Genomic DNA, 15,907 nt, shown 5'->3' on the forward strand with positions numbered 1-15,907 from the left:
TTGTTGTTGGACCTCAAGGCTGACAATTTGGTAGAGATTATAGTCTCAGATTGGGAGAATATAATTGCATTGGGGGAAGCATAAACTAGAACAATCGCTGTTGCACACACACAAACTCACATGGGGCAAGAAATGGACTGTTTGAATGGTCGGGAGCTAGACATGGTCAAATCCATTCATACGCAAGTAAAATGCGCTAGGGTGCTGAGTTGTATCAGAATTACAACTCCAGCTTTCACTGGGCCTTTACTGTATCACCCAACAATTATCAAGAATAATTCAAAAACAATTTTTTTTTTATATAGTATTTCTAATCATAACAACATTATTAATATTCACCATCAATAACAATACATTCTTACGTTTACGTCATTTAGCAGACACTCTTATCCAGAGCGACTTACAAATTCTTCATATTAAATGTAACTTAAATAATAATAAAAAAGAGCCCAACTAGCTAGTTTGATGATTTCTGAAACATGAAATCAAAAGAACAATATACTGCCTTCAAATTCTACTCAAAAGTGGGAAATACGAGGTTCCGACTGGGAAATAAGCACTTGAACGACCCTCCCAAGTCAGAGACAGAGAAGATACCCAATTTAAGAGTTGTGACGTTTCATCACTGACCTTTCATCTTTTCAACCATAAGATGATAAAGCAAATAAATGTTTGACGCTGTCAAACTTATCAGTGTGGATAATAGCTAGTTTGACCATATTGTCAAAGTTAAGCAAGCTAGCCAACTTTATCATTAGCAATGTTAGCTAGCTCATCTTGCTAGATGAAATCTCATTGGTTGAAGAATTGCTCTGACTTCTAAAACAGGACTTACGACTTCATAACTGGGAAATTTCCTGGTCCTGACAAGCATCTGAAGGGAGCAATATTCAATGGGACTTGGGACAGGCTGGTTCAGGTCAAGAAGGGGGTAGTGTGAGACATATTGCTCTTCCATTGTCACAGACGAAACTATATGAGAAATCTGTCAAAGAAATAGTTAAGATAACGGTTAGTTGAGGAAATCCAAAACATTTTAAAAAATGGTATGTTTTTTGTGTGCAGCGTTACTGCTCTCTCACCATGACAACACTTCCTGTTGGGGCACCTCCTCTTCCTGAGGGCCTGGTCTCTTGAGCATACTGTCCTCCTCTGTACATACACATGAGTTAGGTTCATACAAATTAGCATGTAGACCACATTCACCTCCCTGTTTACAGTTGGACTAGGCCTAAATGAAACAATCGACCAATCATGCCTCATACCATTCAATTAGGTTTCTTGATTAGAATGATATTAAAACAACATGGATAAATGTACCACTCAGGTGTCCAGCTTCTTCGTCTTCCAAGAGGTTGGCAGTGGAGGCAGCATTACCCAGTCTGGTAGAGGATGTTAAGGAGAGTGGCAGGTGTTTATACATAATACTAAGCCTGCCAGTTCAGAGTCAATGCCATGAAAGGACCTAATTCAGTACAGCCCTAATGGTACGAAAATGTATGCACTCACTACTGTAAGTCGTTCTGGATAAGAGCGTCTGCTAAATGCCTAAAATGTAAATGTAATGAAGCCCAGCATATGACCCGCCAGCTGGATACTAAACGGGACTTTCCCTGGAACTCAAACCTACTGACAACAATAGAAACAAAGGCAGATATTACAGCCACTCATCAACATGCAGGGAAGTCTCTGAGGGATAGTTAATTACATCTGTACAATGCAAGCGCATCTGTTCAGTTCATTTGAAGCTCACTGTCACTTCTGGCAAGGACAAAAGACACATTGGGCAATGACTCCTGAGCATGGAGGCCTGCCAGGGAGAGGATCGTCTTGAAAACCCAACCCTAGGCAAGGGTCTGGTTTCAGTGGCCGACTCTTTTGGCAACTTCAATAAGGGAAAGAAATCTGGGGTGGGTCCTCTCAACAAATCACAAGGCAGACATGCCAGAACGTCACGATTCGAAACCAAAGTTTGCAGGCAAAACCTTTGCAGGGGTTTTCATGAAGTTTGTTGATGCAAACTAGCCACTTGCGAAATGCACTCATTAAAAATAACCTCTGTGATCTTTATCTTGCTAGCTACTATTTTGTATTTTATTCAAGCGGATAAAGTAGTGACGTAGTTCCTCTATGCCAAGTCCGTCATTGAAACCAGACCCTAGTCACTGTTGCCTAGGGTGGAGTTTCCGAGACTAGGGAAAGGAGGGGGGAGGTGATGGGTGGTGTAGGGGACCACTGATGAAGTGGAAGGATACGAATGGTGTTTCAGGAGGGCTCGTCTTTTCGTTTTTCTTCTTCGGGTCTTTTCAGAGAAAGCTCTAGCGATTTCAAAAAGCTTATTCCGCGTAGCTGTGGAGGATTACAGGATCAAATAGAAAGTGTTTTTTAATTTAATATGATTGTTCTGATTTGAGAATGCATATGTCCATGAATACATAATTATATATTTAAAAAACATCTTATTAACATCTTATTCACTGATTCAAGTGCAGCGATGGTAGGAAAGTTGGTTTTCCTATAGCTTTCTGGAGCACTGACTGTGAAAGGGTCATGTCCTGCAAATGTGTGTTGATTTATCTCAATGATCTAGCTGTATATTGACAGCATCCATCATTTACAGTTCCACACACTGCTAGAACCATTTCATGCTAACTGGACATGCCCAATGTGGAAAGTTCTAATAACATTTTGAATTTGGGAGTGATAAAGACACACACATTGAGAAAATGATTTGGTTATGCCCCAGAGAGCGGAGATTGAGTGTTCTTACATTTGCCCATGTGCTTGAGTTTGTCACGGAACAAGGCATCATCTGTAACATTGATGCAGGCCTCCCCAGAGCCTGAGGCATAATTATATCCTAGAACACAAACAAGCAGTGTGAAATAGACCACACACAGAGACATGCAAGTTCAGAGAAAGAGACACAGAGACGCACACAACAACTGAGATGCACAACAAGTCACATTTCCTCTGTGTGCCTTCAAAATAAGGTGTTTCACTGCAGGAGCCTACACAGGCCCCACATGAAGAAACCTGGACCTTTTCAGAGTGAGCTGGAACGAGAATGTAGATAAATGCTATGGAGTGCAGATTAATGATATCTACCTGGAGAGGACATCCCCATGAAAGCTGGTGAATGATGGGACTTGGATGTCTTTGACTCATACTGCAGCCAATCTAAAACAGAGAGAGCCGATGTCTCAGCATCAATGGAGTTATAAGCATGGAGGCACGTAGCAGGACCTGGCAAGCCTTCCTTCATGCACTACTAGAGAAGAGGTGGAGGAAATGAGGAGGAAAGCACTGCCATGACAGAGACCTTCTTTTACTGACTCTTCATAGCTTGATTGCTTGTGATGAAAGCATAGTGATATCATCACTAAGTACTGTATAACGTTTCTATGTGTTACTGAGTGTGTGCCTGGATGTGTGTGTGTGTGCACACCTCTCTCAAGGGCGATGAGGAACTCGCGGTTGCGTTGCAGCTCCTTCATAAACTCCTCGTTCTGCAGGAAGAGGGCTATGCGCTCATCCTCCAAGAACTGCTTCAACTTCCTCTCCTGGTCCGTCTCCATGCCAACCTGGCCCGCCCTGGCCGCCGCCCCAGGCTCAACCTGCTGCGTCACGGACAACAGGGAGGAAGAGCAGGATGGCTGGGTCAGACTAGTCTGGGTTAGGCTACTGTGAGAGCGCTGCAGGAAGGGAGGGACCAGAGAGAACACTGTTAGACGTGTCAAAGTCCTATGTGGTCTGCAAGTGATGGGAGTGTGGGTTAATGGTCCATTAGGGGCGGCTGACCCATAAATCTACCTACTGGCAGACTGTCCAGCTGCTGAGGCAGGATCCGCAGGAAGTCATCAGGGAGGTTGCCTAGTAACGGTGGGTTCCAGTTCCTGTAACTTCCAACCTGCCTTTGACTGGCAGGAGGGGGTGGACCAGGAGGGGGCTGGCAGGGACGGGATTGACTGGCATCAAAGCTGGCAGAGAGATGGGAAAGGATATTGTTAGTCCCATAAACCTGTCTGTTTATCTTATTTCTTCTCACATGTTCCCTCCTTGGAACACATAAGATGGACTACATCTAACAAAAGTATCACTAGTATTAGGTCTACGTATCCACCAAAGTTAGGGCACAGTACAGAACATGGATTTCATAGCTGCTGCAGTAGCATTCATTAGACAGCATGTGGAGCATTGACTGCATCAAGAACCTCTTGGCATTCAAAGCACGCCATGAATCGCTGAGCAGCCATATCATGTATTAGATATTGAGAAAGCACCAAAGAAGAATATATGCATCTCATCACTCATGTAAATAATGGTTTAAGAGAAAATGCATTCATTAATTCACACTATCCTAGCCATCTATCATTCTCCTTTAAGTGATGAAATGAGTTAAGAGCCAGGCAGACAGCCATGAGCCCTCCCTCCTTCCCTCCCCTTCTTCTCTTGCCTGGGTGGTGGTGAGGCTGTAGGCAGGACCTCATCTGGGTACTTCCTGTCGTAGATGTGCATGTCATAGGAGGGCGGGGAGTAGACCGGCGGGGGCTCCTCGTCAGAGCTGTCCGGCTCCAACGTCCGCTCCAGGATCTACAGTTCAGGGGAACCATTGAGAATGTTCTAAAAGGTCTTGAAAATCCCATCAGATGGCACATTTGGACACTTCAAAGAGCAGATTAAATGAATAACGAATCTGTATTATAACTACTCATTGGCAATGCAGCACAGCCTTTCTGCCCTAAATTAGAGGCATTGTGAGCGCTTGGTATTGAGCTGTTTTATTCAACTCGACCAGCAGCACTCTTTGGTTTTTATACTGTATTTAATAAATGGTTGATATAAATTAACTTTACTTTGAAAATAACAGCCTAGCATGTTAGGTAGAATATGCTCCACTGAGTGTCCAAAACATTAGGAACACTTGCTCTTTCCATGACATAGACTGACCAGGTGAATCCAGGCGAAAGCTATGATCCCTTATTAAAGTCACTTGTTGAACCCAAGAAGGATTTTTAAACCTTGAGAAAATTGAGAAATGGATTGTGTATGTGTGCCAATCAGAGGGTGAATGGGGAAGCCAAAATATTGAAGTGCCTTTGAACGGGGTATGGTAGTAGGTGCCAGGCACACCGGGTTGTGTCAAGAACTGCAACGCTACTGGGTTTTTCACGCTCAACAGTTTCCCATGTGTATCAAGATTGGTCCACCCCAAAGGACATCCAGCCAACTTAACACAACTATGGGAAGCAATGGAGTCAACATGGGCCAGCATCCCTGTGGAACACTTTCGACACCTTGTAGAGTCCACGCCCCGACGAATTGAGGCTGTTCTGAGGGCAAAATGGGGGGTGCAACTCAATATTAGGAAGGTGTTCTTAATGTTTTGTAAACTCAGTGTAATTATTAAGTACAGCTCTTAATCTTCTCCTCTTTCTCTCTCAGGTTTTTCAAAATTATTTGGGGGAAATAAACAAAACAGTTAATATCCTATGTGGAGCATGGTGGAATACAGCCAGAGTGCACAAAGGCTAATAAAAACACAAAATATGTCTGGAACTGAGAGACCTGCAGTAATTTAATCAAATACAAAGCGAACAGCTTGCCAGTCCAATATTGCACTTGATACAATCTTGTTACTACTCAGCAAGAGTTTATGTATCAGCACAAAGGGAGTTCATGACTGTCCAAAGGAATGGCTAGTCTTGGCTGTCCACAGCAGTCACCCCATTGTACGAGAGACCATAAAGTGTGTACCTCTTGCTATTGTCAAGCTTTTGAAGATAGCTTATCAAAGCTTTCTGTCCACAATAGCAGTGCATAATCACATGCCCTCCAGAGAAATGCATGTCACCTATTACAGAAGCATATTAAGAGCAACATCAAATACTTTTCCCTCCCCAAGAACAACCATCTGGTTTGAAGAGAGGCAAAGAGGCAAAATACAATGAAATAAGGCGTATGAATGAATAATTAATATTGGGTGAAAAAGTAGTTAACAACCTTGACAAACATTTCATGATATGGTCTCAGACTATCTTAGGTTGTGTTCATTTAAATGTATCTGGGCTACCCACTAGTTCTCGTACCAGTGCCCCTGCCCCCATGCAGACGTACCTCAGGAGGGATACTGTCCTCTGAGTCGGAGCTGTCGTCAGAGCCGTCTCCGTCCAGGCTCATTTGGAGCAGCTGGTTGATAGTGGAGTCCACGGCTCCGTGGTTGGCCCGCAGCACACACTCTATCACCTCCTGCTCCATGCTGGGGAACATGGTCCTGAAGTCCTCCATAGCCTGGTTGAACTCCAGACACCGCACCGTTCGCCCACCCCCACCGGGATTACTGTTGTTGAGTTCAGCCGGGACTGGGCTGTCGCTGTGCGCCGACACATCACCATGGTTACCACTGCTGCTGCTGTGGCGGCGGAACAGGCTGGTCATCATCCAGAGAGCCTCCAGCCTCCGCACGGCGCCCCTCCTCCGTGCCGGCAACACCACCCGAGAAATGGTGGCTCCTGGTCCCTGGACGGTGGGCGCCCACCGCCTGCCTCCCCTCCCCAGGCCTGGCTCAACCCTGGCCTGCTGCTTCAACTGTGCCTGTCCACCTCAGGGCCCTCAGCCCCGCTATCCTCTCATCATCACAACACCACAGACAGCCATTCTCTCTTCTTCTTCCTCTGTTTTTGACCCAGATGCATCCAATGCTGTGAGGATATGGTGCCTTGTCTCCCCAGGCAGGCAGTGTGTGGAAGACACAGTGCTATGTTCTCTCTGAGCAGAGGTGGACTAGAAGTGCCCTAAGACTTACAGCCCACGCATCCCTTCAGCACCTGCAGTGTTGGGAACAGAAACAGGATGTCAGGAACAGCAGCCATGTTGTGGAGAAGCAGACAGACATCATGACTGAGCATCACAATGAGCAGCGGCGCAAATTGACAAGTTCCTCTCGAGCAATAGCCGAAGTGTGTGAGGTTATATAAAAGAAGGCTACACATTTCTTGATGACACACACAGAGAGAGAAAGCGGCGTTACAATGGCAAAGGTGCATAAAGATAGCAGCCCCCCATGTTCTTCCCACAAACGCCTCATTTGCTAAGTTCGCCGTATTGGTTCAAAACTTTTATAAAACATCACAGTACAGTTGAAAAATATATGGCAAATAGAAATCCTATATGGATGGTGTTAAGAGATAGATGGGTGGTGTTGAATGGAGTTGAAGGATGGGACTAATAACAACTAACAACAACTAATAACAAGATAACTAATAATGTAAGCATACTGTGTCCATAATAGGTATATAGGTTGTAGGTTGGGAGCTTTTGTGAAAGAGCACAGTTAGAAAGATATGGCATATAAAAGCAAACCGGATGGACATCATGAAAATGATCGGAGAGGTTGAGAGTAGAAGAAGTTCAGGATAAAAAAAACTAACAAAATATAATTATTGTCAAATTGACTGTGTCCATAAAATGTATATAGTAAGTATAAGCTGGAAATAGAGGCCTAAGCATTGTTGTTCACTAGTTTACTCCAATTAGGGAAAGGGTGGTGGGGTTGGAAAGTAATGAAGGGGAATATATTTTTTAAAAAGGATATGTATGTGTATGTATGTACAGTGGGGAGAGTATTTGATACACTGCCGATTTTGCAGGTTTTCCTACTTACAAAGCATGTAGAGGTCTGTAATTTTTATCATAGGTACACTTCAACTGTGAGAGACGGAATCTAAAACAAAAATCCAGAAAATCACATTGTATGATTTTTAAGTAATTAATTTGCATTTTATTGCATGACATAAGTATTTGATACATCAGAAAAGGAGAACTTAATATTTGGTACAGGAACCTTTGTTTGCAATTACAGAGATCATACGTTTCCTGTAGGTCTTGACCAGGTTTGCACACACTGCAGCAGGGATTTTGGCCCACTCCTCCATGCAGACCTTCTCCAGATCCTTCAGGTTTCGGGGCTGTCGCTGGGCAATACAGACTTTCAGCTCCCTCCAAAGATTTTCTATTGGGTTCAGGTCTGGAGACTGGCTAGGCCACTCCAGGACCTTGAGATGCTTCTTACGGAGCCACTCCTTAGTTGCCCTGGCTGTGTGTTTTGGGTCGTTGTCATGCGGGAAGACCCAGCCTTGACCCATCTTCAATGCTCTTACTGAGGGAAGGAGGTTGTTGGCCAAGATCTCGCGATACATGGCCCCATCCATCCTCCCTTCAATACGGTGCAGTCGTCCTGTCCCCTTTGCAGAAAAGTATCCTCAAAGAATGATGTTTCCACCTCCATGCTTCACGGTTGGGATGGTGTTCTTGGGGTTGTACTCATCCTTCTTCATCCTCCAAACACGGCGAGTGGAGTTTAGACCAAAAAGCTCTATTTTTGTCTCATCAGACCACATGACCTTCTCCCATTCCTCCTCTGGATCATCCAGATGGTCATTGGAAAACTTCAGACGGGCCTGGACATGCGCTGGCTTGAGCAGGGGGACCTTGCGTGCGCTGCAGGATTTTAATCCATGACGGCGTAGTGTGTTACTAATGGTTTTCTTTGAGACTGTGGTCCCAGCTCTCTTCAGGTCATTGACCAGGTCCTGTCGTGTAGTTCTGGGCTGATCCCTCACCTTCCTCATGATCATTGATGCCCCACGAGGTGAGATCTTGCATGGAGCCCCAGACCGAGGGTGATTGACCATCATCTTGAACTTCTTCCATTTTCTAATAATTGCGCCAACAGTTGTTGCCTTCTCACCAAGCTGCTTGCCTATTGTCCTGTAGCCCATCCCAGCCTTGTGCAGGTCTACAATTTTATGCCTGATGTCCTTACACAGCTCTCTTGTCTTGGCCATTGTGGAGAGGTTGGAGTCTGTTTGATTGAGTGTGTGGACAGGTGTCTTTTATACAGGTAACGAATTCAAACAGGTGCAGTTAATACAGGTAATGAGTGGAGAACAGGAGGGCTTCTTAAAGAAAAACTAACAGGTCTGTGAGAGCCGGAATTCTTACTGGTTGGTAGGTGATCAAATACTTATGTCATGCAATAAAATGCAAATTAATTACTTAAAAATCATACAATGTGATTTTCTGGATTTTTTTATGAAAATTACAGACCTCTACATGCTTTGTAAGTAGGAAAACCTGCAAAATCGGCAGTGTATCAAATACTTGTTCTCCCCACTGTATGTACAGTGGGGGAAAAAAGTAGGTATGGTGTTCTTTGGATGCAAGTAGGTATGGTGTTCTTTGGATGCAACTCAGCATTCTTTGTCCTCCAAACACGACGAGTTGAGTTTTTACCAAAAAGTTCTATTTTGGTTTCATCTGACCACATGACATTCTCCCAATCCTCTTCTGGATCATCCAAATGCACTCTAGCAAACCTCAGACAGGCCTGGACATGTACTGGCTTAAGCAGGGGGACACGTCTGGCACTGCAGGATTTGAGTCCCTGGCGACGTAGTGTGTTACTGATGGTAGGCTTTGTTACTTGTGGTCCTCTGTAGCTCAGCTGGTAGAGCACGGCGCTTGTAACGCCAAGGTAGTGGGTTCGATCCCCGGGACCACCCATACACAAAAAATGTATGCACGCATGACTGTAAGTCGCTTTGGATAAAAGCGTCTGCTAAATGGCATATTATTATTATTATTATTACTTTGGTCCCAGCTCTCTGCAGGTCATTCACTAGGTCCCCCTGTGTGGTTCTGGGATTTTTGCTCACCGTTCTTGTGATCATTTTGACCCCACGGGGTGAGATCTTGCGTGGAGCCCCAGATCGAGGGAGATTATCAGTGGTCTTGTATGTCTTCCATTTCCTAATAATTGCTCCCACAGTTGATTTCTTCAAACCAAGCTGCTTACCTATTGCAGATTCAGTCTTCCCAGCCTGGTGCAGGTCTACAATTTTGTTTCTGGTGTCCTTTGACGGCTCTTTGGTCTTGGCCATAGTGGAGTTTGGAGTGTGACTGTTTGAGGTTGTGGACAGGTGTCTTTTATACTGATAACAAGTTCAAACAGGTGCCATTAATACAGGTAACGAGTGGAGGACAGAGGAGCCTCTTAAAGAAGAAGTTACAGGTCTGTGAGAGCCAGAAATCTTGCTTGTTTGTAGGTGACCAAATACTTATTTTCCACCATCATTTGCAAATAAATTCATAAAAAATCCTACAATGTGATTTTCTGCATTTTTTTTCTCAATGTGTCTGTCATAGTTGATGTGTACATATGATGAAAATTACAGGCCTCTCTCATCTTTTTAAGTGGGAGAACTTGCACAATTGGTGGCTGACTAAATACTTTTTTCCCCCACTGTATGTATGTATATGTGTATGTGTGTGTATGTGTGTATATATGTGTATGTATAATATATATATATATATATATATATATATATATATATATATATATATAAAACATGGGGGATTGGAAGTGATGCAGACAATTACATTGATGGAAGTTCCAATCTATCTGCAATATTAACCCTCCCGTTGTCCTAGGGTCAAAATGACCCGCCACTGTGTTGAACCAACTTTATTTCATTTTTATATTTTTTGGATCATTTGTGAGAAGGAGGCAGTGATACTTTCTTTAAAGTCTCACTGCCTCCTTCTCACAAATGATCCCAAAAATATAAAAATTTAATAAAGTTGGTTCAACTCAGTGGCGGGTCATTTTGACCCTAGGACAACGGGAGGGTTAAGTTGATCTACCCCCTAAAAAATAAAAAAAATAAAAGTTTGCCGTATTGTACAGTGCACTCAGTTAATTCTAGCTCCAATTTGAAAAAACGAATGAGTAGATTGTGCTGATTTATTGGCACATGGAACCATGTTGCGTGTGTAGTTTAAAAACTCTGAGGATAGTGCTCAAACAACGTCATCATATTTTAATTTCTCTATCTTTTTTCTCCATTCAGCTGTGGGTCCCTCTCAGGCAGAGTCGCTGTCTGATAGCATTACTTTCCCGACCTCGACACCCTGCATCAGCCCCACCACCCTAGGCGTCCGCATTCCCACGGCAATGCTTGTGTCCCCAGGCACCATAATAGAGTCAGCCAGTGCCAGGGGAGGGCAGAGCACCGTGACCCAGAGGGCAGCCACATGCACGGCCTAAGTAGGTTACAGAGACACAGTGACGCCCAGGCCGGGCGGTGTGACTATGAAGCCAGCCTAGCCCAGCTGCGCCTCATCACAGTCAGTCAGTAGGCATTAGACAGTGTCAGATTAGGGCCAATAAGCGTTCGCAGAGGCACTGGATCAAGTATTGTTTAAATGCTAGTAGGGCCTGAGACTCGGAACAGGTGGTGTAACTGAACCTGGTACCCTGCTGCTGTATTAGAGCACAAGGAGAGCAGGCAGATTGTCCCATATCTCTGCTCTAGATCATACTGCACTGCCAGGGGAGGTCGTTTGAAAACATAATGGAGCACTCAGAATGAAATAGGGCAGTGTGACGTGAACCTGTGAATCACAGTACTGCACCAAGGACACACTGCTCTGCTCTGCACTGTCCTATGGATTGGCTGCGAACAGTTCTAAGAGTTTCTGCTCAAAAAAGTTTTCTAGACGTCATGGCACACCATTACCATATGATCTGATACAGAGAAGTGCCACAGTTCAGCAGAGGCCAGACAGTGACCATACAAAAAGAGTCAGAACATACATTAATACTTTCGCTTTAGCATAATTGATGTTAGGCTAAACTGAATGAAAGACAGGATTGACTTACAGCAACAGATTCACAAGCAGAATAACTCGTCAAGCTCTTCTTCCAGATACCTTTCTGGGATAAAATAGGCCTAATCCAACATCCTACAGGCAGACATCAATTGAAGCCAGTGAGCTGTCTGGGGGGAGAGAGCCCACGGTGTCAAATCAATCATCTCAGAGCTGGCTGAATTATATTCCCCACACACTGATCCCTCACGTTTCACTATTCAACACTAATCTGAACCTAGCGCCCAGCTATATTTAGCACCACAATCCACGACAGCTCTTTGTCCTCATGTAGGCTGTTGTAGCTGCTTACCGATATGGGAGCCAGGGGAGGACTGCTTTGCTCTTGTGAATTACACGCAGCATAGGGCTTTCTTACGTCACCCATTACTAATGCCTGCTATTTTAGGCCCTGAGCTGATTACATACAGTGGGGAGAACAAGTAGTTGATACACTGCCGATTTTGCAGGTTTTCCTACTTACAAAGCATGTAGAGGTCTGTAATTGTTTATCATAGCTACACTTCAACTGTGAGAGACGGAATCTAAAACAAAAATCCAGAAAATCACATTGTATGATTTTTAAGTAATTAATTTGCATTTTATTGCATGATATAAGTATATGATCACCTACCAACCAGTAAGAATTCCGGCTCTCACAGACCTGTTAGTTTTTGTTTAAGAAGCCCTCCTGTTCTCCACTCATTACCTGTATTAACTGCACCTGTTTGAACTCGTTACCTGTATAAAAGACACCTGTCCACACACTCAATCAAACAGACTCCAACCTCTCCACAATGGCCAAGACCAGAGAGCTGTGTAAGGACATCAGGGATAAAATTGTAGACCTGCACAAGGCTGGGATGGGCTACAGGACAATAGGCAAGCAGCTTGGTGAGAAGGCAACAACTGTTGGCGCAATTATTATAAAATGGAAGAAGTTCAAGATGACGGTCAATCACCCTCGGTCTGGGGCTCCATGCAAGATCTCACCTCGTGGGGCATCAATGATCATGAGGAAGGTGAGGGAACAGCCCAGAACTACACGGCAGGACCTGGTCAATGACCTGAAGAGAGCAGGGACCACAGTCTCAAAGAAAACCATTAGTAACACACTACGCCGTCATGGATTAAAATCCTGCAGCGCACGCAAGGTCCCCCTGCTCAAGCCAGCGCATGTCCAGGCCCATCTGAAGTTTGCCAATGACCATCTGGATGATCCAGAGGAGGAATGGGAGAAGGTCATGTGGTCTGATGAGACAAAAATAGAGCTTTTTGGTCTAAACTCCTCTCGTCGTGTTTGGAGGAAGAAGAAGGATGAGTACAACCCTAAGAACACCATCCCAACCGTGAAGCATGGAGGTGGAAACATCATTCTTTGGGGATGCTTTTCTGCAAAGGGGACAGGACGACTGCACCGTATTGAGGGGAGGATGGATGGGGCCATGTATCGCGAGATCTTGGCCAACAACCTCCTTCCCTCAGTAAGAGCATTGAAGATGGGTCGTGGCTGGGTCTTCCAGCATGACAACGACCCGAAACACACAGCCAGGGCAACTAAGGAGTGGCTCCGTAAGAAGCATCTCAAGGTCCTGGAGTGGCCTAGCCAGTCTCCAGACCTGAACCCAATAGAAAATCTTTGGAGGGAGCTGGAAGTCCGTATTGCCCAGCGACAGCCCCAAAACCTAAAGGATCTGGAGAAGGTCTGTATGGAGGAGTGGGCCAAAATCCCTGCTGCAGTGTGTGTAAACCTGGTCAAGACCTACGGGAAACTGATGATCTCTGTAATTGCAAACAAAGGTTTCTGTACCAAATATTAAGTTCTGCTTTTCTGATGTATCAAATACTTATGTCATGCAATAAAATGCAAATTAATTACTTAAAAATCATTCAATGTGATTTTCTGGATTTTTGTTTTAGATTCCGTCTCTCACAGTTGAAGTGTACCTATGATAAAAATTACAGACCTCTACATGATTTGTAAGTAGGAAAACCTGCAAAATCGGCAGTGTATCAAATACTTGTTCTCCCCACTGTATAGGGCCTACCGGTAGTAGACAAAGGACTGTTTGATTAAGCTCTGTGATGAAAGACAGACACAATGGACAACATGTGGTGATACAGTGGCTTGCGAAGGTATTCACCCCCCTTGGCATTTTTCCTATTTTGTTGCCTTACAACCTGGAATTAAAATGGATTTTTGGGGGGTTTGTATCATTTGATTTACACAACATGCCTAACACTTTGAAGATGCAAAATATCTTTGGGGGAGCGTGCATAACTATTCACCCCAACCAAAGTCAATACTTTGTAGAGCCACCTTTTGCAGCAATTACAGCTGCAAGTCTCTTGGGTTATGTCTCTATAAGCTTGGCACATCTAGCCACTGGGATTTTTGTCCATTCTTCAAGGCAAAACTACTCCAGCTCCTTCAAGTTGGATAGGTTCCGCTGGTGTACAGCAATCTTTAAGTCATACCACAGATTCTCAATTGGATTGAGGTCTGGGCTTTGACTATGCCATTCCAAGACATTTAAATGTTTCCCCTTAAACCACTCAAGTGTTGCTTTAGCAGTATGCTTAGGGTCATTGTCCTGCTGGAAGGTGAACCTCCGTCCCAGTCTCAAATCTCTGGAAGACTGAAACAGGTTTCCCTCAAGGGATGGTGTTCTCGGGGTGATGAGAGGTGTTGGGTTTGCGCCAGACATAGTGTTTTCCTTGATGGCCAAAAAGCTAAATTTTAGTCTCATCTGACCAGAGTACCTTCTTCTATTTGTTTGGGGAGTCTCCCACATGCCTTTTGGCAAACACCAAATGAGTTTGCTTATTTTTTTCTTTAAGCAATGGCTTTTTTCTGGCCACTCTTCCGTAAAGCCCAGCTCTGTGGAGTGTACGGCTTAAAGTGATCCTATGGACAGATACTCCAATCTCCGCTGTGGAGCTTTGCAGCTCCTTCTTTGGTCTCTTTGTTGCCTCTGATTAATGCCCTCCTTGCCAGGTCCGTGAGTTTTGGTGGGCGGCCCTCTCTTGGCAGGTTTGTTGTGGTACCATATACTTTCCATTTTTTAATAATGGATTAAATGGTGCTCCGTGGGATGTTCAACATCTTACATTTTAGTCATTTAGCAGACGCTCTTATCCAGAGCAACTTACAGTTAGTGAGTGCATACATTTTCATACTGGCCCCCCGTGGGAATCGAACCCACAACCCTGGCGTTGCAAACGCCATGCTCTACCAACTGAGCTACACGGGACTACACAAAGTTTCAGATATTTTTTTATAACCCAACCCTGATCTGTACTCCACAACTTTGTCCCTGACCTGTTTGGAGAGCTCCTTGGTCTTCATGGTGCCGCTTGCTTGGTGGTGCCCCTTGCTTAGTGGTGTTGCAGACTCTTGGGCCTTTCAGAACAGGTGTATATATACTGAGATCATGTGACACTTAGATCGCACACAGGTGGACTTTATCTAACTTATTATGTGACTTCTGAAGGTAATTGTTTGAACCAGATCTTATTTTATACATATGCACCCACCACTTTTCCTTCATTTATTTTTTGCATTTTTCCAAACAAGTTATTTTTTAAATTTCACTTCACCAATTTGGACTATTTTGTCCATTTGTCCATTACATGAAATCCAAATAAAAATCAATTTAAATTACAGGTTGTAATAAAATAGGAAAAACGCCAAGGGGGTTGAATACTTTTGTAAGGCACTGTAGATAGGCCTATACACAAATATTATGATCTTTGGCTAGATAGGCCTAGCCTAGATGTTTTGGATTTAGCCAATCAATATGAAAAGAGGGGATCTCTTACAGGAACCTCAAAATCCTCCTCCTGAGATAAGGTATCATTGTAGGCAGCGATGTAATCATATGATAAAATGACAGTGTAGGCTACATGGTATACATTTTGGCAGTATGGCCTCCTCTCCTGCAGTGAATAGCTCATTAGGACTATGACACTCCCCCTACCATTCTAATCATTAAACAATCCACAATCCTTTTCTCACCTTCCAATATTGCATGGATTGGACAATTGAATATGGCAAGGATGAATCAAACCACTGTATTTTTGATTCACCAATATACACTGAGTGTACAAAACATTAGGAACACCTGCTCTTTCTATGACATAGACTGACCAGGTGAATGCTATGATCCCTTATAAAAATCCACTTCAATCCGTGTAG

At 44.0% G+C, this 15,907-nt stretch overlaps 1 protein-coding gene across 1 annotated transcript; it reads right to left on the reverse strand.

Moving 5' to 3' along the window:
• Positions 1 to 928: 928 nt before the first annotated feature.
• LOC311142207 (CUE domain-containing protein 1-like) lies at positions 929 to 6,441 on the reverse strand (the record flags this gene model as incomplete). Its single annotated transcript, XM_084177800.1, has 10 exons — positions 929 to 985; positions 1,083 to 1,152; positions 1,321 to 1,382; positions 2,256 to 2,349; positions 2,771 to 2,860; positions 3,109 to 3,180; positions 3,449 to 3,695; positions 3,818 to 3,980; positions 4,457 to 4,593; positions 6,118 to 6,441. Coding segments are annotated over 10 exons (1,260 nt in total). The 3' UTR covers positions 929 to 984.
• Positions 6,442 to 15,907: the final 9,466 nt, after the last annotated feature.

This window comes from Coregonus lavaretus (genome assembly GCF_964263955.1).
Source record: "Coregonus lavaretus genome assembly, chromosome: 15".
NCBI classification, from domain to species: Eukaryota; Metazoa; Chordata; class Actinopteri; order Salmoniformes; family Salmonidae; genus Coregonus; species Coregonus lavaretus.